General features: G+C 45.0%; 1 protein-coding gene across 1 annotated transcript in view; it reads right to left on the bottom strand.

Annotated features, from left to right (window-relative positions):
- The window catches only part of gmpr (guanosine monophosphate reductase), a 30,372-nt gene that overhangs the window by 5,753 nt on the left and 2,196 nt on the right, over positions 1-22,423 (bottom strand). The window contains exons 2-3 of the mRNA XM_048230081.1: positions 1,734-1,853; positions 1,040-1,123 (exon numbers count right to left, since the gene is read on the bottom strand). Of these exons, the coding sequence (XP_048086038.1) occupies positions 1,040-1,123; positions 1,734-1,853 (204 nt within the window). The remainder of the gene's footprint in view (positions 1-1,039; positions 1,124-1,733; positions 1,854-22,423) is intronic.

Raw genomic sequence — 22,423 nt, 5'->3', positions numbered from 1 at the left:
CTAACACACACGCACACACACACACACACACACACACAGATACGCTTTACCACTGCTCGAGCTAGCTGTTACATGCTAACACACACACACACAGATTCACTTTACCACTGCTCGAGCTAGCTGTTACATGCTAACACACACACACACACACAGATCGCTTTACCACTGCCCGAGCTAGCTGCTACATGCTGCACCACACACACACACAGAAATACGCAGACGAGAAATACACACACTTATACACACTAGAACACACACACACACACTGTGCCTGCAGACATGCTGAGTCTATAACTGAGGAGAGGGAGGGTCCATTAAAGGACAATTCCGGCGCAAAATAAACCTAGGGGTTAATAACACGTGTACCGAGTTCGACCGTTCGCTGGGATTTATTTTCATGCTAGTCGAATGTGACCAGTTTTATTGCAAACCGCTAATTAGCGTTTAACGCTAGCCTTCGTGTTTCTTTTTAATAAACTGCCTGTACACTTACAAAGTTCTCAATGCTTCGGTTTACATGTAGAGACCCTCATTATGCTACTGTGTAAGTGTGGTGCTATTTTGAGCCTTGTTAGTGGTATAGAAATAGCGATTTCTTTCTACTGTACGTGTGCCCCGAAGGCTAGCGTTAAACGCTAATTAGTGGTTTGCAATAAAACTGGTCACATTCGACTAGCATGAAAACAAATCCCAGCGAACGGTCGAACTCGGTACACATGTGTTATTAACCCCTAGGTTCATTTTGCGAATTCAAATTGTCCTTTAACAGGTCATTAAGGCTCTACACACACACACACAGTGCCATAAGCCCTCAGTAACTGAACCCATTAAACTGAGATAGATTACCGCTTCTCCAAGCATGAGGATGAGGGCGTGGGGTATAACACGGTTCTCATTTGAGGATCCGGGTGTTTGTAGCAGTTAGTATTTAGAGCTCAGAGTGTGTGTTTTAGGAAATGTGTGTTTGGGGACCAATGGGGTCTAGTAAGTGTTTTGTAATGGTTTTTGAGAAATGTATCTGGGGACTGTGTGTGTTTACCTCTAAGCATTCTGGGTGATCAGCAGCAAACTTCTTCCACTCCTCCAGGGAATAGTGCTTCTGCATAGCCGTGAAGAGAGTGTGCTGGAGAGAGGGAGAGAGAGAGAGAGAGGGAGGGAGAGAGGGAGGTATGAAGTGACAAAGGGAGAGAGGGAGGAAGGGTGTGTGTGCATGCGGGGGAGATGAGGACATTTCAAGGAAATCATTGATTAATTAACTCATGGGTTTAGATGGGGACTAGTAGGTTTAGATGGGGACTAGACGTGAGTGTAGGTTTAGATGGGGACTAATAGGTTTAGATGGGGACTAGTCGTGAGTGTAGGTTTAGATGGGGACTAGTAGGTTTAGATGGGGACTAGTCGTGAGTGTAGGTTTAGATGGGGACTAGTAGGTTTAGATGGGGACTAGTCGTGAGTGTAGGGTTAGATGGGGATTAGTAGGTTTAGATGGGGACTAGACGTGAGTGTAGGTTTAGATGGGGACTAGTTGTGAGTGTAGGTTTAGATGGGGACTAGTAGGTTTAAATGGGGACTAGCCGTGGCTGTAGGTAGACTAGTCTCATCACTATCAAACTAACAGGCAAACTGCTCTTTGTGTACAGCAGTGTTTTGTCTTCTGCTTTTTACTGGTTGGCCTGCAGGTGGCGCTCCACCAACCCCTGCCTGTTGCTATGGTTACTGGGTTGTACACTCACTTTGCTCAGAACCTGGGCCATCTCGAAGGTACCCGTGGTGTCCATGTTGGCGGCGATGATGGGGATGCCATTATACGTCTGCTTGGAGTTACGGAATGTAAAGGTCCTCTGCAAGTCCACCTGGGAAGAGGAGAAGGAGGAGATGGAGGAGGAAGAGGAGAGGAAGGGAAGGAGGAGGAGAGAGGAGACGACAGGAGGTGAGAGGAGGAAGGGGTGGAGGAGGAAGAGGGGAGGAAGGGGAGGAGGAGGTGAAAGTAAGTGGAAGAGGAGGAAGATGAGGAGGAAAAGGAAGAGTTGGAGGAGGTGGAAGAGGAGAAATATTGGGCAGAAGAGGAGGTGGAAGAGGAGGAGGAATATTGGGCAGAAGAGGAGGAGGACCATGGGATTGAGGAGGAAGAGAGAGAAGGAGGAGAAGGAAGGTGAGAGTTTAGGATGCTGCAGGCCCGTGGCTAAAACATCAGCACCAGCACCATAGCAACAACAGCATCAGTACCGTAGCAACAACAGCATCACTGTTAGCATCTGCTTTCACTAATGAAGGCAGGACATCCATAACTCTTTGCATGTGTGTGCTTTTGATTATTCAGAGGACATCCATAACTCTTTGCATGTGTGTGCTTTTGATTATTCAGAGGACATCCATAACTCTTTGCATGTGTGTGCTTTTGATTATTCAGAGAATATCCATAATAGAGAGAGAGCAGATAGCTAACAAAAGTCCTGTTGGCAAATTTGAGGAAAAGTCGGTAAAGGGGCTATTTCACACAATTTGAGGGTGCTGAATTCATATATTTTGTTTACCAAGCTCAATTTTAAGTTTTAAGCTTGCTAGTTAGCATAATTCACATACTTTTTGGTTTTGCCATCAGATATCATAGTAATTGTAAAAAATAAGGCATTAATATACTCTTTATGTATCAGATATGTTGTAGGACAGGACAGGACAGGAATTACCCTCAAGTAGCAAATGAAAATAAGCTAAAATTAAAATATAAAGATTCAGTATGACGTTTAGAAACAAAATAGATTCCTTGATAATAAATTGATAGAATAGTAGGTGACTGCTCATTTTTCTGTAGAAAGTCCTTTGTCACTAACTATTATGAACAGTTGTCAGTCTTTACAGAGGATTTACACTGTATTTTTTTTTTTTTTTTACTGTAAAGGCTTAACTGTGCTTGCCTAGTTAAAACATCTCACTGGTGCTCTTTCCTATCATTCAAATTCCAGCCATGCAGAAAAATGGAAGAGTGTGCATGTTTGAGGAGTGCTATGGAGATTGCATTATTTGCAAAGAATTTAGACAAGATATCCTTTATAGTGCATCAAAAAGAAACATTATCCAGTGCATCATTACTACATATGATGCTGAAAGGAAAGTGGACCTAGGACAAATCCCCAGCTATGAACTGATTAATGTCCCTGTAGCTATTGCAGATAGGGATGGTTATTTGTGAAGTGGAAATAAGTCTATCCTCACTCAGGTGCTGTCTAATAATAATAAGCTTTATTTGTATAGCACCTTTCATACACAGAATGCAGCTCAAAGTGCTTTACATTTGAAGCATGTAACACAATGATAGTCAGTCAGTCATTATCAATCACTTTTCTTTGCTGTTTATGATCTACTCAGCAACATATCAAAAATATAGAAAATGACGTCATAAGACTGGCAGCCTTAACCCTCTTATTTTCGGAGTCTAGCAATGTGGAATGTCCAGTAGTGATCACTGCAAAAACTGCTCATTCAACACTGTAGATGCTCAAGATCTAGTTATGTCTAGGACACCCATCTGACTGCAGCAAGTATGCAGGAAAGTTTGTGAGAAACTTTCGTATTGGTATTTGTTATGTGGTAGTAAATGATGTTAACTATCAAAGAAATAGACCTAATGTAGGAATGCACACAGATATTGCAACAGATAATGGTGTAGGCCTCTGATTAAGAGTGGTTGAAACATACTTATTAAATTACACTGTCTGGGAGCTAAGAAGACTTTCTTCAATTTTTTTCCCTTTGCAACTGTCAAAGAAATCCCATAAACACAGGAAGGCCTAGGGTAGCCTACATCAGATGGCCTAAAGATTAGGCTATTCTGCATAGCATTAAGGGATTTGCATGCAGTAAATTGAACACTGATCTAGCCTATTTTGGCTATTTAAAGGTAATTTATTGCCAAAACACCACACAATATAAATGAACTATAACAAACAATAAAGGACTTAATCACACACAAACTACTATTTTACTGACTACAAAAATAATAATTATGTAGTTTAGAAGTTTAAAACCCAGAATTGACCAAAAGTGCACCAAATTCAACACAAATGACTCCATACACTTGGAGGAGGCCTGCGTCCTTTCTTTTCCAGATATTTTAGGATTTGGATGTCGTTTCAGTATCGAGTATCAAGATATTTATGGAAGGTATAGTATCAAAGTCATAATTTTGGTATCGTGACAACACTATATGCCAGAGCCACTCTGTTTTCTAGACGTCAAGGATCGGAGGCTCTACCACCAAGTGATGCTTCTCAATGGCATATTAGAAGAGCACGTTATCAAGCTCTATGGAGGCAAGCACACATACCAAATCCAGTGTTGTCGGTTGTTGGTGACGGTAGATGCAGTTCTGCATTAGGCTTATTCCCGCTATCTAAGTTCATATGTACTGTAGGATATATTCTTGAAGGGTTATCTGTGCAACTTGTTATTGTGATGAAATGCATTGAACACCACATGAGTGACTCACTATGTTACTGTGTTTTGATTAGAATTTCCGAGTTTATTACATGTTAACTGTAATCATGTTCCCATTAAATATGTTAATAAAATATAGCATGACTTCTTTAATGCTCAAACATGTATTTAGAGAACACTTTTTAGTTTTAGTGATTACTTTTGAAATAAACCCAAATTAGGAAAAAATAAGCAAAAATAATCGCCATTTTATGTTAAAATGCTGATTATGCGGCTTAGAACTCAGAATTGAGCTTGGTAAACAAAATATTCAGAATCAGCACCCTCAAATTAGGTAAGTACCAACTTTTCCTCAAATTTGCCGTCAGAAGTTCTCTTCTGTGAAGCTGCTCTCCCTCTACAGCTCTTTGCATGTGTGTGCTTTTGTTTGTAAATGAATGTGTGTGTGTGTTGATCATTGGTGCACAGGGTGTATGTTTGCGCTTTTAAGTCTCCATTTGCAGTCGGAGAAAAGTCGTGGAGAGAACGCAGAGGCACAAGATAGCCGAGCCGCCTGCACGAGTGAAGCTGGACTACGGGCCTGTCGCTAACGGAGTCGTCAAGGAGCTTTGCCGGTGGTGGTGCCCAGAGTTGGCTGGGTGGAATCCGCTCTAGTGAGCTCTAGTGAGCACTAGTGAGCTCTAGTGAGATTATAGGGGGGTGAAAACGTTCCCTCGCAAAGTTAAGTGGCTGTTATCATTTTTATCATTGCTACTGTGAATCAGCGGAATGTTGTTATGCCTCTGGTGTTGTAACTGTAAACATCCCTGTGACTGTTAACAGCTACTTTCTCCGGCTACTAAGAACTTTGATCCTCCAGTGGCTGTGAAACTAAATCCTCTGACTGGGCCACTGTAACCCCCTCTCTACGATGGTGAAACTGTTACTGCCCCCTTGACTGAAACGTTGTTCTCCTAAAAACTATTGACTAGAAACACCAGGTTAAAGTGAAACCCCTGCGAGGCCATCGCGTTCCTCCGGCACTACCAGTGGCTAACTCCTCCCTCTGCTGCCCTGTCCTCGTTTTGAATCAGGTGTTACCTGTGGTGACTGTATGCTGTGCTGTGACACCTCCACCGGCTCTGCTGCCCTGTCCTCGTTTTGAATGAACTGTGGTCAAGTGTATTGCTGTCTTATTGAACTAGCCAGTAGCCTAGCCCTCCCTTGTAGTAACCGCTTTAGGTGGTGACTGTGTTCTATACAGTATATTGTGCGGTGATTATTATATAGAGGGATGGTGGGGTGTTCAACTGTTTTTTTACCTGTGGTGACTGTGTGCTGTGCTATGACATCTGTTACTATATGGACTGGTAGGCTTGGCAGTTTAATCACCACCTAGCAGCTAATTCTCTAGTAGCTTATTCTCTGCACTGTTACAGCAGCGACAGACAGGAGAGAAAGTCTGAGGCACAACAGCGGCAGTGGCGGTTCCACTCGTACTTTTCAAACCTGCCGGCGACTGAACCGAATTGGGACTGGACCAACTCCCCCTAGTGGCCATGCAGAGGGATTCCACTTGAGGACCACGTCACTTCCGTGACCATAAGACACTTTTTAAATATTTTTTTCTAATAAACAAAACTTTTTAAATTATTCGAGTGTTGTGACATATTTGGAGGTCCATGGTTGCTCCTCAGGCTAGTTTGTGAAGGAGGCGGCCGCACTGGCACCCCCACCTGGTGACACGTAAGACCCCATTGACCCCAGCGTTAGCTTACGGTTTATTTTTATGCACACAAACTTATAGGATGGGCTAGATACCTAATGTCCTTCGAAGTGTTTCCAAGTGTGTGATTATCCTATTAGGAATGTACAATAAGCTGTTAACAAAGGTTTTTATCTGTGAATGATACCGAAAGCCCCTTTAAATGATTGCTGGGCTGGCATAGTCAAGTGTTTAGCTAAAACGAGTGCTAGCTTGCTAACAAACAAGCAAAGAGTATAGAAGCCCAAGAGGCGAAACTCAATAGAACGCTCCATAGCAACAGTTGCCCCCATGACGTGACAGCACGGCCGCCATTATGGACTGAAAACTAAAGGAAAACGCCGAAAAATACGCCACTGAACCAACTTAAAATAACAAATGTAAAGTAATCTTACATTTTTCTGGCCGTCATATTTAAATATTGTTATATCCGTGATATATAATAATGAAACGGAGGCCGTATGCAGGTTAGGTTGTTTAGTGAATCAAACCGCTTGCAGAACTTCACACAGTACCCTACTTTTCCATGTATATTCCATTCGCCAGTAGGGGGCGATCAATTACCAACAGGTATATAACACTCCTCCCCTTTTAGCAACTAAATCCTTTTTCAAAATGCTATCAGAACATAACAATGGATTTTCACCTTATTAACATATTATTTTGTTTATCTTTTAGTTTCATACTACTGTCAAAATGAAACCCGTACACTTACTCAAGTTCTTCACTTAAAGGCTATGAACACTATTAAAACAATTTATACTAAAGCCTTTAACTAAAAACAGATCCATCACCAGTCCAGTCTCTTAGGAGCAGTGTGGTATCTCTGGGGATATCTTAATTGGTTCCGGTCGGATGTGGGTGTATTGACTGGGTGTGCATGTGGTGTTTGTGATGTTGTAGGTGGTAGAAAAGTGCATGTGCTGGAGCACGGTGTATGTTTGTGGGTGATTTGGTGTCATGCTTCGGTCTATGCCGATGCCTTCATTTTGCCCTGGAGTCTCAGGTGAATTCATTACTGAAGTTGGGAGCTCTGCCCAGTGGGTCGGGTCATGGTCATTACCACTGGGAACATCTTGTAACGATCCAAGATCCAACAATCCAAGAAGACCAACGATCCAAGATCCAAGATCCAAGATGGCGGGCGCTGCATACACACGCGGCGACCTCTCTCTGTCCCAACCCGCACGGTGTTTTGTTCGCTTAAAAGTGTTTGTCCGAAAGTTTTACGCGGTTCGCCTCTGCCTTACTACGCCGTTACTACAAGTACAGCAGGCAGTTTTTAATTGACATCTGCAAAAGCAAGTTTTGCAGCGTTCTGGACTTTGCAACAGAGACGCTTAAAGGAACTGAAACAACACCGACTTCGCCTGCTACTCCTCCCCGAAAGAAAGCGCCGGAAGCGGTGTGCGAGGGAAGCAGAAGAGGGGCAAGCTGAGGCGCCCCGGCCAGGCTAGCGGCTAGCCCAACTCGCCCAGCAATACCATCCATTCTCCTGGCAAATGTACGATCACTGGACAACAAAATGGATCACATACGACTGCTGAGATCAACGAACCGGACAGTAAGTAACTGCTGTGTGCTCGTCTTCACTGAGACTTGGTTAAATGACAACATTCCGACTCTGCTGTACAACTGGAGCAGCTAGCATGCTATCGAGCAGACAGGGCCATTGTAAAGGGAGGTAAATCACGAGGAGGAGGAATCTGTGTTTACATCCGTGATTTAATGGTGCCGGGACACTGTAGTAGTATGCAAACACTGCTCACCACTGGCAGAGTTTATGATCATAAAGTGCCGTCCTTTTTACCTGCCAAGGGAAATTACTGCGATTCTGCTAGTCGCAGTATACATCCCGCCTACCAACAACAACAGCGATAAGAACGCGGCTCTTACTGAACTGTACCAGGCTGTCAGTGAACAACAGACAGCACACCCAGACGGTTTCACCATCTTCACTGGAGATTTTAACCATGCTGATCTCAAAACTGTACTTCCAAAGCTACACCAGCATGTTGATTTTCCAACAAGAGGAGATAACATCCTGGACCTGGTCTACACTGCACACAAAGGAGCATACAAAGCCACCCCCCTCCCCCACATTGGACTTTCAGACCATATCACTGTTATGCTAATGCCCGCATACAGACAAAGGGTAAAAGCTTAAACAAACCGGGTTTGTAAGCAGGTAAAAGTGTGGCCTGAGGGAGCCTCCGATGCTCTTCAAGACTGCTTTGACACAACAGACTGGGAAATGTTTAAGCAGGCAGCCACTTACAACAACCGGACAGACATAGAGGAGTATACAGACACTGTAACCTCTTACATCACCAAGTGCATCGATGATGTGACCCACACAAAAGACATCATCACTGGCTAACTGGAAGCCATGGCTGACAGGGGATGTCCTCAGGCTGCTGAGGGCCAGAGACAAAGCCTACAGAGCTGGGGATGAAGCTGGCATGAAAACAGCGAGAGCCAACCTGTCCCGCGGGCATCAAGGAAGCAAAAAAGGAATACACTCACAAGATAAGCACCCACTTCAAAGACAGCAGGAACGCACAAAGCCTATGGCAGGGCATTCAGGCCCTCACGGACTACAAGCCCGCGCCACAGAGCTGTGAGAGCAACATCCCTCTGCTCAACAACCTGAACCGCTTTTGCTCGCTTTGAAGCACAAAACAGCACCTGCCCACAGAAGACCCATCCCCTCTACATGAGCAGCCCCTGTGCCTCTCTGCCGACAGCGTGAAGAGGACACTTGCTGCCATCAACACCGTGAAAGGCAACAGGTCCAGACAACATCCCAGGTCGTGGCGCTGAAGGACTGTGCAGGGGAGCTTAAGGATGTCTTCACAGACATCTTTAACACTTCCCTGAAGCAAGCCATCGTCCCATCATGTTTCAAAGCTGCCACCATCATACCTGTGCCGAAGAAAACTGCTCCATCCTGCTTCAATGACTACCGCCCTGTGGCACTGACACCCATCATCATGAAGTGCTTTGAGCCGCTTGTCATGTCACATATCAAAGCCATTCTCCCCCACCCTGGACCCCTTCCAGTTTGCATGCCGAGCCAAGCGGTCTACAGAGGATGCAATCTGCTCTGCCCTCCACCCAGCCCTCACCCACCTGGAAAAAAAAGAGACTCATATGTGAGATTGCTGTTTATAGACTTCAGTTCTGCATTCAACACCATAATACCACAACAACTCATCTGCAAACTTGACAAACTGGGACTCAGTACCTACCTCTGCAACTGGCTACTGGACTTCCTCTGTCAGAGGCCCCAAGTAGTAACGTGTTGGCAACAATACCTCAAGCAGCATCACACTGAGCACAGGGGCCCCAAAGGCTGCGTGGCTCAGTCCGCTGCTCTTCACCCTGCTGACGATGACTGCACTGCAACCTACAGCAACAATCACATAGTGAAATTTGCTGGACGACACAATCTCTGGTGGGTCTCATCACCAAGGGCGACGAGACTCAATACAGGTTGGAGGTCCACCATCTGACCACGTGGTGCAGGGACAACAACCTCCTGCTGAACGCCAGCAAGACCAAAGAGATTGTTGTTGACTTCGGAGAGGTCACACCCAACACCTGCCACTGACCATCGACGGTGCTGTGGTGGAGAGAGCGAGCAGCACCAAATTCCTGGGGTGCACATCAGTGAAGACCTCTCCTGACCACCAACACTGCATCACTGGCTTAAGAGAGCTCAGCCGCCTGTACTTCCTGCGGAAACTCAGGCGCAGCAAGTGCTCCACCAGTCATCATGACCACATTCTACCGAGGCACCATCGAGAGCATCCTCTCCAGCTGTATCGCTGTGTGGGCGGAAGCTGCACTGAATACAACAGGAAAGCCCTGCAGCGCATAGTGAACACAGCTGGAAGGATTATTGGTGCTTCACTCCCCCTCCCTGAAGGACATTTACACCACCCACCTCACCAAGAAGATGCACCAAAATTGTGAGTGATGCAAGTCACCCCGGCCACAATCTGTTTGATCTACTGCCCTCTGGGAAGAGGTACAGAAGCCTGGCGCCCCAAGACTACCAGACTCACCAACAGCTTCATACACAAGCCGTAAGGATGCTGAACTCTCCCTCCCTCCCCCTCCACCCTCAGCTACATAACATCCTGGACATTGGACCCAAAATGGCCGCCTGCACTACTCCACTTGCACACTTGCACACTTGTACACTTTACAACTGGTGTTGTTGTCCTGAAACACAACACTTCTGCTGCTCTTACATAACTTGCACCACTATGCCACTTTCTTCTTACTTAGGTCAAAACAGAACTACCCAAGCCTTTATTGGCCTGAATTTGCACTAGTATTTTTATTGACTGTCTATGCACAATTTCAACCACATTTTGCTGCTCTTATTTTTTCATTATTATATGTGCCCTCTTATTTACTTATTTACTTACTTTTTTTGTTTACTTGAATGTTATGTTTGTCTGTGGACCTAAATTGGTAAAATATGTCTTGTCTTCACCGTGGGATAGTGAGAAACGTAATTTCGATCTCTTTGTATGTCTGGAACATGTGAAGAAATTGACAATAAAGACTTTGACTGATTGCACTTTGGATGATAACAGGTGGTCTTTGATCATGAATGAGTGAGGTCACCCGCCCCAGACGGCTTCATGATGCTTGTCTTTTCAGCAAAGTCCATATGGATCCTTTGCCACACTGGGTATGGCCACTTCCAGCAGTGCAGTGGTGCTACACCCCGCATTTTTCTGACAGCCTGACAAGCTCTGCAGCTCTGTACCCTGTTTTCAATGTCATTATCTATTTGAGGCCACCACATGCAGCTTCTGGCTAAAGCTTTCATCCGACAGATTCCCCTGGTGTCCGTCATGTAAGTCATTCAGCAGTCGTTGTCTGTGCATAGGTGGAATGACTACTCTTAGCCCCCAGAGGATACAGCCATGGTCGGGCTGACAACTCTGTCCTCTTGTTGAAGAAAGGTCTCAGTGAAGTGTCTAGAATGTCATCAGGCCATCCTTCCAAAATATAATGCTGAACTTACTGAGAACTGGATCGTCTTAGTACCTTTTAGCTATTTCTGAGGCTTGCACAGGGAGCTGGATTCACATAAGAGAAATAGAAGATCCCCTGCTCTGCTGCAGTGTCATCCTTCTGTATTCTTGGCAGTCTTGATAAAGTCCAGCATTTCCATGGTCCCTCTGATTCATGATACTCTATTTCATACGTGTAGTAAGCCATGAGGATCAGTGCCCAGCTGCATTCTTAGTGCAGCCAGTGTTGGAATGGCTGGACTTCGTCCCAGAATGGCCAACAAGGGCTTATGGTCTGTAGTCAAGATGAATTTCCTCCCATAGAGGTACTTGTGAAACTTCTTGACCCCAAAGATAATCCCTAGTGCTTCCTTCTCTTTTGAGCATATTTCTTTTCTGCCTCTGTCAGGGTGCGGGAGGCAAAAAAAGCAATCGGCCGTTCTTCCCCATTCTCCATCACATGTGAAATCACAGCCCCACTCCATACGGGATGCATCGCAAGCCAGCCTCACCCGTTTTCTTGTGTCATAATGCTCTAATGCTGTACTTCCTAATAGCTGCTCCTTGCCCTGTCTGAGCAGCCCTCACAGGCAGGGGTCCCTCCCACGAACATCTTTCTTTAATAAAGCATGAAGTGGCTGGAGCAGTGTGGCTAAGTCTTTTAGGAAGCGCCCATAGTAATTTAAGAGACCTAAGTAGGATCGCAGCTCAGTCACATTGCTAGGCCTAGGAGAATTCACTATGGCTGCCACTTTTTTTTCTTCTGTGGGTGCAGCCCCTCTGCATCAATGAGATGGTACTCAACCTTGTTTGTCATGAACTGGCACTTTGTTCGCTTTGCTCACTCTAAATTTCTCCAGCCTGCTCAATACTTCTTCCAGCCTCTTTTAAATGAGTTTGTTTTGAGTTTGCCGCTATCAGGATGTCATCCAAAACAGGTGACTCCATCCAGTCCCTGTAGCACTTGGATCCATTACCCCTGGAAGATTGAAGGCGCACTGAGACTCCATATGATAGGCAGTGGTGCCATGCACACCCCCGTGAGGATTGACAGTCAAATACTTCTCTGACTCTGGGCTCAGCTCTAATTGCTGGTATGCATGAAAGATCCAGCTTTGAAAACCATCTAACACCTGCCACTGACCATCGACGGTGCTGTGGTGGAGAGCGCGAGCAGCACCAAATTCCTGGGGTGCACATCAGTGAAGACCTCTCCTGGACCACCAACACTGCATCACTGGCTTTAAGAGAGCTCAGCGCCGCCTGTACTTCCCAAGGAAACTCAGGCGAGCAAAGTGCTCCACCAGTCATCATGACCACATTCTACCGAGGCACCATCGAGAGCATCCTCTCCAGCTGTATCGCTGTGTGGGGCGGAAGCTGCACTGAATACAACAGGAAAGCCCTGCAGCATAGTGAACACAGCTGGAAGGATTATTGGTGCTTCTCCCCTCCCTGAAGGACATTTACACCACCCACCTCACCCGGGCAAGGCGACCAAAATTGTGAGTGATGCAAGTCACCCCCGCTCACAATCTGTTTGATCTACTGCCCTCTGGGAAGAGGTACAGAAGCCTGCGCCCCGCACTACCAGACTCACCAACAGCTTCATACACCAAGCCGTGGGATGCTGAACTCTCCCTCCTCCCCCCTCCACCCTCAGCTACATAACATCCTGGACATTGGACCCAAAATGGCCGCCTGCACTACTCCACTTGCACACTTGCACACTTGTACACTTTACAACTGGTGTTGTTGTCCTGAAACACAACACTTCTGCTGCTCTTACATAACTTGCACCACTATGCCACTTTCTTCTTACTTAGGTCAAACAGAACTACCCAAGCCTTTTATTGGCCTGAATTTGCACTAGTATTTTTATTGACTGTCTATGCACAATTTCAACCACATTTTGCTGCTCTTATTTTTTCATTATTATATGTGCCCTCTTATTTACTTATTTACTTACTTTTTTGTTTACTTGAATGTTATGTTTGTCTGTGGACCTAAATTGGTAAAATATGTCTTGTCTTCACCGTGGGATAGTGAGAAACGTAATTTCGATCTCTTTGTATGTCTGGAACATGTGAAGAAATTGACAATAAAGCTGACTTTGACTTTGACTTTTGACTTTGATCTGCAGGTTCTTTGGATGATAACAGGTGGTCAATATGAGCAGTGCGCTCTCGCACTCCATCATGAATGAGGTAGGTCACCGGCCCCAGACGCTTCACCACTGTGGCCCTACTCCATTTCTCCTTCCCCTCACGGAAATTTCTCACTCGTACCAGGTCGCCGTCATGTAGGGTCCGTAGGATAGAGGAAGGCCTGTCATGATGTGCTTTCTGTTTGGCCTGCTGGGCCTCCATGAACTTGGCACGGTCTGGTCTGAGAAGACTGAATCGGGTCCGCAGTCTGCGTTTCAAGAACAATTCAGCTGGTGTACAGCCTGTGACAGAATGTGGTGTACTGCGGTACATTAGGAGAAAGTTTGCCAGACGATGCTGTAGGGAAGGTTTGTGGCCTGCAGGATCATCACTTAGCACCTGCCTCATCAAAGATGCCTTCAGTGTCTGCACTGACCTTTCAGCTGCCCCATTCGAGGCAGGATGGTAAGCTGGAACTAAGGTCTGCTTGACTCCATTATTTCTCAGGAACTGTTGGAACTCTGCTGAGGTGAATTGAGGTCCATTATCACTCACACATTCCTCTGGTAGGCCATAAGATGCAAACAGACTACGGAGAACCTCAATGGTTTTGGATGCTGTTGTTACACTCATGTGGACCAATTCAAGCCATTTTGAGTGGCTATCCACAACCACCAGGAAATGATGCTTGTCTTTTTCAGCAAAGTCCATATGGATCCTTTGCCACACTCGTGCGGGCCACTTCCAGCAGTGCAGTGGTGCTACACCCGGCATTTTTCTGACAGCCTGACAAGCTCTGCAGCTCTGTACCCTGTTTTCAATGTCATTATCTATTTGAGGCCACCACATGCAGCTTCTGGCTAAAGCTTTCATCCGACAGATTCCCTGGTGTCCGTCATGTAAGTCATTCAGCAGTCGTTGTCTGTGCATAGGTGGAATGACTACTCTTAGCCCCCAGAGGATACAGCCATGGTCGGCTGACAACTCTGTCCTCTTGTTGAAGAAAGGTCTCAGTGAAGTGTCTAGAATGTCATCAGGCCATCCTTCCAAAATATAATGCTGAACTTTACTGAGAACTGGATCGTTCTTAGTACCTTTAGCTATTTCTGAGGCTTGCACAGGGAGCTCGTTCACATAAGAGAAATAGAAGATCCCCTGCTCTGCTGCAGTGTCATCCTTCTGTATTCTTGGCAGTCTTGATAATGCGTCAGCATTTCCATGGTCCTCTGATCTGCGATACTCTATTTCATACGTGTAAGCCATGAGGATCAGTGCCCAGCGCTGCATTCTTAGTGCAGCCAGTGTTGGAATGGCTGACTTCGGTCCCAGAATGGCCAACAAGGGCTTATGGTCTGTAGTCAAGATGAATTTCCTCCCATAGAGGTACTTGTGAAACTTCTTGACCCCAAAGATAATCCCTAGTGCTTCCTTCTCTATTTGAGCATATTTCTTTTCTGCCTCTGTCAGGGTGCGGGAGGCAAAAGCAATCGGCCGTTCTTCCCCATTCTCCATCACATGTGAAATCACAGCCCCCACTCCATACGGGGATGCATCGCAAGCCAGCCTCACCCGTTTTCTTGTGTCATAATGCTCTAATGCTGTACTTCCTAATAGCTGCTCCTTGCCCTGTCTGAAAGCAGCCTCACAGGCAGGGGTCCACTCCCACGGAACATCTTTCTTTAATAAAGCATGAAGTGGCTGGAGCAGTGTGGCTAAGTCTTTTAGGAAGCGTCCATAGTAATTTAAGAGACCTAAGTAGGATCGCAGCTCAGTCACATTGCTAGGCCTAGGAGAATTCACTATGGCTGCCACTTTTTCTTCTGTGGGGTGCAGCCCCTCTGCATCAATGAGATGGCCTAGGTACTCAACCTTGTTTGTCATGAACTGGCACTTTGTTCGCTTTGCTCTCACTCTAAATTTCTCCAGCCTGCTCAATACTTCTTCCAGCCTCTTTAAATGAGTTTGTTTTGAGTTTGCCGTTATCAGGATGTCATCCAAAAAACAGGTGACTCCATCCAGTCCCTGTAGCACTTGATCCATTACCCCCTGGAAGATTGAAGGCGCACTGGAGACTCCATATGATAGGCGGTGGTGCCGATGCAATCCCCGGTGAGGATTGACAGTCAAATACTTCTCTGACTCTGGGCTCAGCTCTAATTGCTGGTATGCATGCGAAAGATCCAGCTTTGAAAACCATCTACCACCTGCCAGTGTTGCGAACAGGTCTTCTGTATCCGGTAGTGGGCAGGACTCCTCTTCCACACTCTGCCAGTGTTGCGAACAGGTCTTCTGTATCCGGTAGTGGGCAGGACTCCTCTTCCACACTCTGCCAGTGTTGCGAACAGGTCTTCTGTATCCGGTAGTGGGCAGGACTCCTCTTCCACACTCTGCCAGTGTTGCGAACAGGTCTTCTGTATCCGGTAGTGGGCAGGACTCCTCTTCCACACTCTGCCAGTGTTGCGAACAGGTCTTCTGTATCCGGTAGTGGGCAGGACTCCTCTTCCACACTCTGCCAGTGTTGCGAACAGGTCTTCTGTATCCGGTAGTGGGCAGGACTCCTCTTCCACACTCTGCCAGTGTTGCGAACAGGTCTTCTGTATCGGTAGTGGGCAGGACTCCTCTTCCACACTCTGCCAGTGTTGCGAACAGGTCTTCTGTATCCGGTAGTGGGCAGGACTCCTCTTCCACACTCTGCCAGTGTTGCGAACAGGTCTTCTGTATCCGGTAGTGGGCAGGACTCCTCTTCCACACTCTGCCAGTGTTGCGAACAGGTCTTCTGTATCCGTAGTGGGCAGGACTCCTCTTCCACACTCTGCCAGTGTTGCGAACAGGTCTTCTGTATCCGGTAGTGGGCAGGACTCCTCTTCCACACTCTGCCAGTGTTGCTAACAGGTCTTCTGTATCCGGTAGTGGGCAGGACTCCTCTTCCACACTCTGCCAGTGTAAGAACAGGTCTTCTGTATCCGTAGTGGGCAGGACTCCTCTTCCACACTCTGGGTGCTAACAGGTCTTCTGTATCCGGTAGTGGGCAGGACTCCTCTTCCACACTCTGCCAGTGTTGCGAACAGGTCTTCTGTATCCGGTAGTGGGCAGGACTCCTCTTCCACACTCTGCCAGTGTTGCGAACAGGTCTTCTGTATCCGGTAGTGGGCAGGACTCCTCTTCCACACTCTGCCAGTGTTTGAACAGGTCTTCTGTATCCGGTAGTGGGCAGGACTCCTCTTCCACACTCTGCCAGTGTTGCGAACAGGTCTTCTGTATCCCGTAGTGGGCAGGACTCCTCTTCCACACTCTGCCAGTGTTGCTTAACAGGTCTTCTGTATCCGGTAGTGGGCAGGACTCCTCTTCCACACTCTGCCAGTGTTGCGAACAGGTCTTCTGTATCCGGTAGTGGGCAGGACTCCTCTTCCACACTCTGGTTGATGTGACTTTATAATCCCCGCAAATTCGAATGCTTTTGTCTGCTTTTGGGACTCCGACTAAAGGTGAGGCCCACTCACTGCGGTCCACCTTGGATATTATGCCCATTCCTTCCAATCTGTCCAGTTCTCTTTCCACCGTCTCTTTTAAAGCATAAGGCAGGGGTCTGGCTTTCTTGAATATTGGCTGTGCATCTGGCTTGATTCTGATATGTGCTTTAAATCCACGGATTGTACTGGGTCCCTCATCAAACACAGACCGATAGCGCTGCAGCAACGCCGACACTTCAGGCTCACGGCCAGCTCTGTTGTCTACTGCAAAAATGTTTGCCCAGTTTAATTTAATCCTCTTCAGCCAATTTCTCCCCAGCAGTGCCGGACGGTCACCCGTTACTACCACCAGTGGCAATGTCTGTCTCTGTGCCTCATATTTTACAGCTACATTCACTTGGCCCATTAAAGGAATGACATCTCCAGTGAAAGTGGTTAATGTCAAATTGCATTGTCGCAGTGGCAGATGTGTTAAGGCCTCTTTGTATGTTTTTTCTGAAACTAGTGTCACCGCAGCTCCAGTATCTAGCTGCATTTGAATTGAGCTGCCTTCAATGTCCAACACTATTCCAATGCCATCAGTCCCATCTGTAGCAGTGTACACTGAATAGACGCCAAACAGTTAATTTTCACAATCACTAGCCTCATCTTCCTGTTTGTGTTCTTGTTTAACATATTGGGTTCTCATTGTTTTACTTCTGTTCCTGCACACACGTGCAATGTGTCCCAATTTGGAACAATGGTGGCATTTTTCTGTCTTAAATTTACAGGCACTAGCGGCATGTTGGCCCCCGCATCGATAACATGGCTGTCTACTCACATCAGCCAGTGATCCATCCAGCTGGCTACCACTTGGATTGGTACGTCTGGTTTGTTCACGCCTTGTTTTCTGGCTGTAGACTTTATGCACCTCTGACGCCTCGTTTGGCTTTTCCGAAAATTCCACTGTGTTCTTAGATGCCATTTCCATCGAGCTCGCAATGTCACAAGCAGTCTTAAAAGTTAAATCACGCTCTGTCAAAAGTCTTCTCTGAATGGCTTCGGTTCTCAGCCCACAGACAAATCTGTCCATAAGAGCTTCATCTAAATATCCAGAAAACTCACAGTATGTTGAAAGTTGTTTGAGTGCAACGATGTAATCGGCCACGCTTTCTTCGTCTTGCTGTTGTCTCCGTTGGAATCGGAATCGCTCTGCGATCACCATTGGCTTTGGTTTGTAGTGGTCAGTCAGTGCTTTACTGAGCAGTTTGTATGACATGGTGCTAGGTTTGGTCGGGGACGTTAAGTTCTTCAATAACCGATATGCTTCTGCCCCAATCATGGATAAAATGTACTGACCTTTTTTGTCAGAAGGCACAGCATTCGCAATTATCCACTGGTCAAAGCGTTCAAGATATGATTCAAAATCTTCATCTGATTCCTTATATTCCCCAATGCTTCCAATTTGGAAAGACGCCATGATGTTAGCAATAAAACACAGCTAACTTCACTTCACCTGGTTATTTTCGTTCGTGACTTGTTCTTTTCTTCTGAAAGTTTATCCCCTATCACTAGACGTGAGCCGTTTTCTCTCCGTTGACAATCAATCCCATCCTCGTCGCCACTGTTATATCCGTGATATATAATAATGAAGAAACGGAGGCCGTATGCAGGTTAGGTTGTTTACTGAATCAAACCGCTTGCAGAACTTCACACAGTACCCTACTTTTCCATGTATATTCCATTCGCCAGTAGGGGGCGATCAATTACCAACAGGTAAATAACAAATATGAAAACAATTTAAAATACATTAATTAGGATGACCGACGTTAAATGACAGATAATGTAAGAAAATGTTATGTCTATATGTTGGTTATGCATGGCCTAATTACCCTTAGGAAAAAGTAGGCCTACTATAGGAATCTTATAATATTTTGGGACAAAATATTATAGTAATCTTATAGGAATACTATAGTAATTTGGGACATACTATAGAAGTACTATGAGACTACTATAGAAATACTATAGTGATTCTAGGATATTATAAAGGTATTACAGAATATAACATACTTCTTACCTACATGGAGAGTCCAGTATGTCCTGTATGTTAAATAGAGCAGTTAAAGCAGATACCTACATGGAGAGTCCAGTATGTACGTTATATAAGCAGCTAAAGTAGATGCCTACATGGAGAGTCCAGTATGTACGTTATATAAGCAGCTAAAGCAGATAACTACATGGAGAGTCCAATACATTATATAGGCAGCTAAAGCCAATACATGGAGAGTCCAGTATGTACATTATATAAACAGTTAAAGCAGATGCCTACATGGAGAGTCCAGTACATTATATAAGCAGTTAAAGCAGATACCTACATGGAGAGTCCAGTATGTTATGTAAGCAGTTAAAGCAGATACCTACATGGAGAGTCCAGTACATTATATAGAGCAGCTAAGAGTAGGGTTGCCACATGCACTGGATTTCCCGGGATTGTTCTCTTTTTTGAGTGACTGTCCTGGATAATTAATAATGTCTGGGGTACGAATTGTCCCGGTTTTTGGTTAAAATTAACTTCTGATTATAATTTCTGCTAGTTTCAAGCGGTTTTGTTCTTGGTTGTGTTTATCGTACAAATCCTGTATAGCCTTCGTACACAGACATAAAGGGCATGCTTTTTGGTGATTGGCATCAAAAATAGAGTTTACATTATTACCTAGCCACTGAACTTATCTCAGTTACTTACTACCACCTTCCTAACATCAAATGGGTATTTTGATTAATTTCTAAGGGTGTCACGATTTAGATTTTATGTTGAAATCGATCGAAATTACATTTCAATCTCAAACTTCGAACTCAAAAGTAGAATCGACGATGCAGCCACACCCCCAATGTCACGTCTTAACATGTATGCCAAGACGCACAAACACACACGCACGTGCTGAACTGCAACGTCAACACTCCTCTAATTTTAGGCTGCAGCCAGTTATAAAATATACACATCATCCTACAGAAATCGAAGCCCCTCTTGCTACTCAGAAATCACAGGTGTGGAAGTATTTTGTCGCTCATTCACATCAATTAACACTAACTTAGCCTAGCCTACTCAACTTAGCAAGTGAAAAGATGATCTAGTTACAGTCCAAAATTACTTTAAGGCTTAAAATGCACATTGATAAGTACATATTCTAGGAACACTAACCTTGGGTCTCTTCAGAGTTTGCTGAAACAATGAAATGATCTGTGTTGTTTCATTTCACTATGTTTCACTAATGTTTGATCTGTTTACATTACAACCTCATGGTTGGAACAGTTTCAAAAGCGGTTTCAAAATAAAAGCCCCCCGAAACAGAAAAGGAAAAGGCCAAAAAAAGGTCAATAACATATACATGGATTTCTATGCAACGTCACGAAAACATGCTTGCGCAACTAAGAGGCAGAAAGCACCATAAAACAGCATAGAGCAGTGCTCTCCTTGAATAGAATAAAATGAGTTTTTATGCTGAAAACGGCATCAATTCGAAATCACGATGGTTAGAATGTTCAATATGTTCAATATCCCTAACTGAATGCATGTCTTCGCCAAAAATGACAAAATACGATGTTATATTAATAATGCAAATGAACGGCAAACTGAAATGAGATGTTATCATTGAGACAACAGGGGTATACAAAAAATTCCGATTGTAGCTTACAGCAGCCGACTATTTAGGTCAAGTTTATAACGTTGTGGACGGCCACCAAGCGTCTTCTGCCCCACGGTTGCACGCGCATTTAGTTTTGTTGGTAAACGGGAAACCCTTAGGGTTAAGGGTTAAGGAATGCATTAATAGTAATATTAAAAAAAAGATCGAAAATCTAATCGAATCGTGGCTTTAAAATCGAAAATGAAATCGAATCGAGGATTTGGAGAATCGTGACACCCCTATTACTTTCCGTCAGGTTTTCGGGCAAATCAGCTCATACTGTACGCCTCAATACAGATGCAGGCAAAACTATCACAGCACTGAAACAGCTCATACGCCTCAATACAGATGCAGGCAAAACTATCACAGCACTGAAACAGCTCATACGCCTCAATACAGATGCAGGCAAAACTATCACAGCACTGAAACAGCTCATACGCCTCAATACAGATACAGGCAAAACTATCACAGCACTGAAACAGCTCATACGCCTCAATACAGATGCAGGCAAAACTATTGGACCTTAGTGCAGCACTGAAACAGCTCATACGCCTCAATACAGATGCAGGCAAAACTATCACAGCACTGAAACAGCTCATACGCCTCAATACAGATGCAGGCAAAACTATTGGACCTTAGTGCAGCACTGAAACAGCTCATACGCCTCAATACAGATGCAGGCAAAACCATTGGACCTTAGTGCAGCACTGAAACAGCTCATACGCCTCAATACAGATGCAGGCAAAACTATTACAGCACTGAACCAGCTCATACACCTCAATACAGATGCAGGCAAATCACAGCACTGAAACAGCTCATACGCCTCAATACAGATGCAGGGAAAACTACTGGACCTTAGTGCAGCCTTCGACACTGTTGGTCACAACATATTACTACACAGATTAGAGCACTGTTGGATTTACAGGTATAGTCATCAACTGGGTCATACCTACAAGAAAGGAGCTTCTTTGTTGCCATCGGCAGCTGCTACCTCAACGCCAACGTCCTTGACCTGTGGTGTTCCCCAGGGGTCAACCTTGGGGCTACTATCATTCATCCTCTATATGCTCCCACTTGGACAAACCATCACAAACAATTTTATTTCCTATCGTAGCTATGCCGATGACACCCAACCTTACTTAGCTTTTTCGTCTAATGACTAGGGTCCCCTTGAATCTCTTTGTCAGTGTATTGACAAGATCAACAACTGGATATCTCAAAATTTTCTTCAGTTAAACAAAGAAAAAACTGAAGTAATTGTATTTGGTAAAAAAGAGGAAAGACTTAAGGTTGTCACTTCTTAATATTAAAGGGCTTAAAACAAAGGATACTGTTAGAAATCTTGGTGTCATGTATGACAGTGATCTAAATTTAATTTAAATGTGTGTGTGTGTCAGCAGAGAGCAGTGTGTGTGTCCCTCACTTTTCCACCTGAGACCTGACCTGCTAACCCACTTGTGGAAAGCTCCTCTCTCTCTCTGTGTGTGTGTGTGTGTGTCTGTCTGTATGTCTGTCTGTGTCTCGTCTGATGCTGCTCTTGTTTCAGGGACTAAAAACGCCTAAAATACCTTTCATTTCTGAGAGGAACTGAGGGAAACTAGCTGTTTGTGTAGCTGTTTTCTTCATTCAGGAAAGAGAGAGAGACAGAGATGGTTGTAAAGAAAATATGAATGAATGAAAACAGTCAACAATAGAAGACAGAAGAGTTTGGCTATCTGTCAGTCCGTATGTTCACATGCACAGTTAATATAGCTCGGCTGGGTGATTTGACTGGACCGCATGCGTTAGCTTTATTGTCTAAATCTGCTACATGGTGATTTGCCCCCTTCCTCCAAAACACCACAACATGCCATGCTAGCCTCATTAGCTTGTATCTTCAGTGTAAAATAGTTAAATCGTTGACATTACTTGTTGAGAGACTTGTACAGAG

Source organism: Alosa alosa, chromosome 20 (assembly GCF_017589495.1).
Source record: "Alosa alosa isolate M-15738 ecotype Scorff River chromosome 20, AALO_Geno_1.1, whole genome shotgun sequence".
Taxonomy (NCBI): Eukaryota; Metazoa; Chordata; class Actinopteri; order Clupeiformes; family Clupeidae; genus Alosa; species Alosa alosa.
Note: the sequence above shows the minus strand (reverse complement) of the source record. Positions and strands in the feature narration are given on the sequence as shown.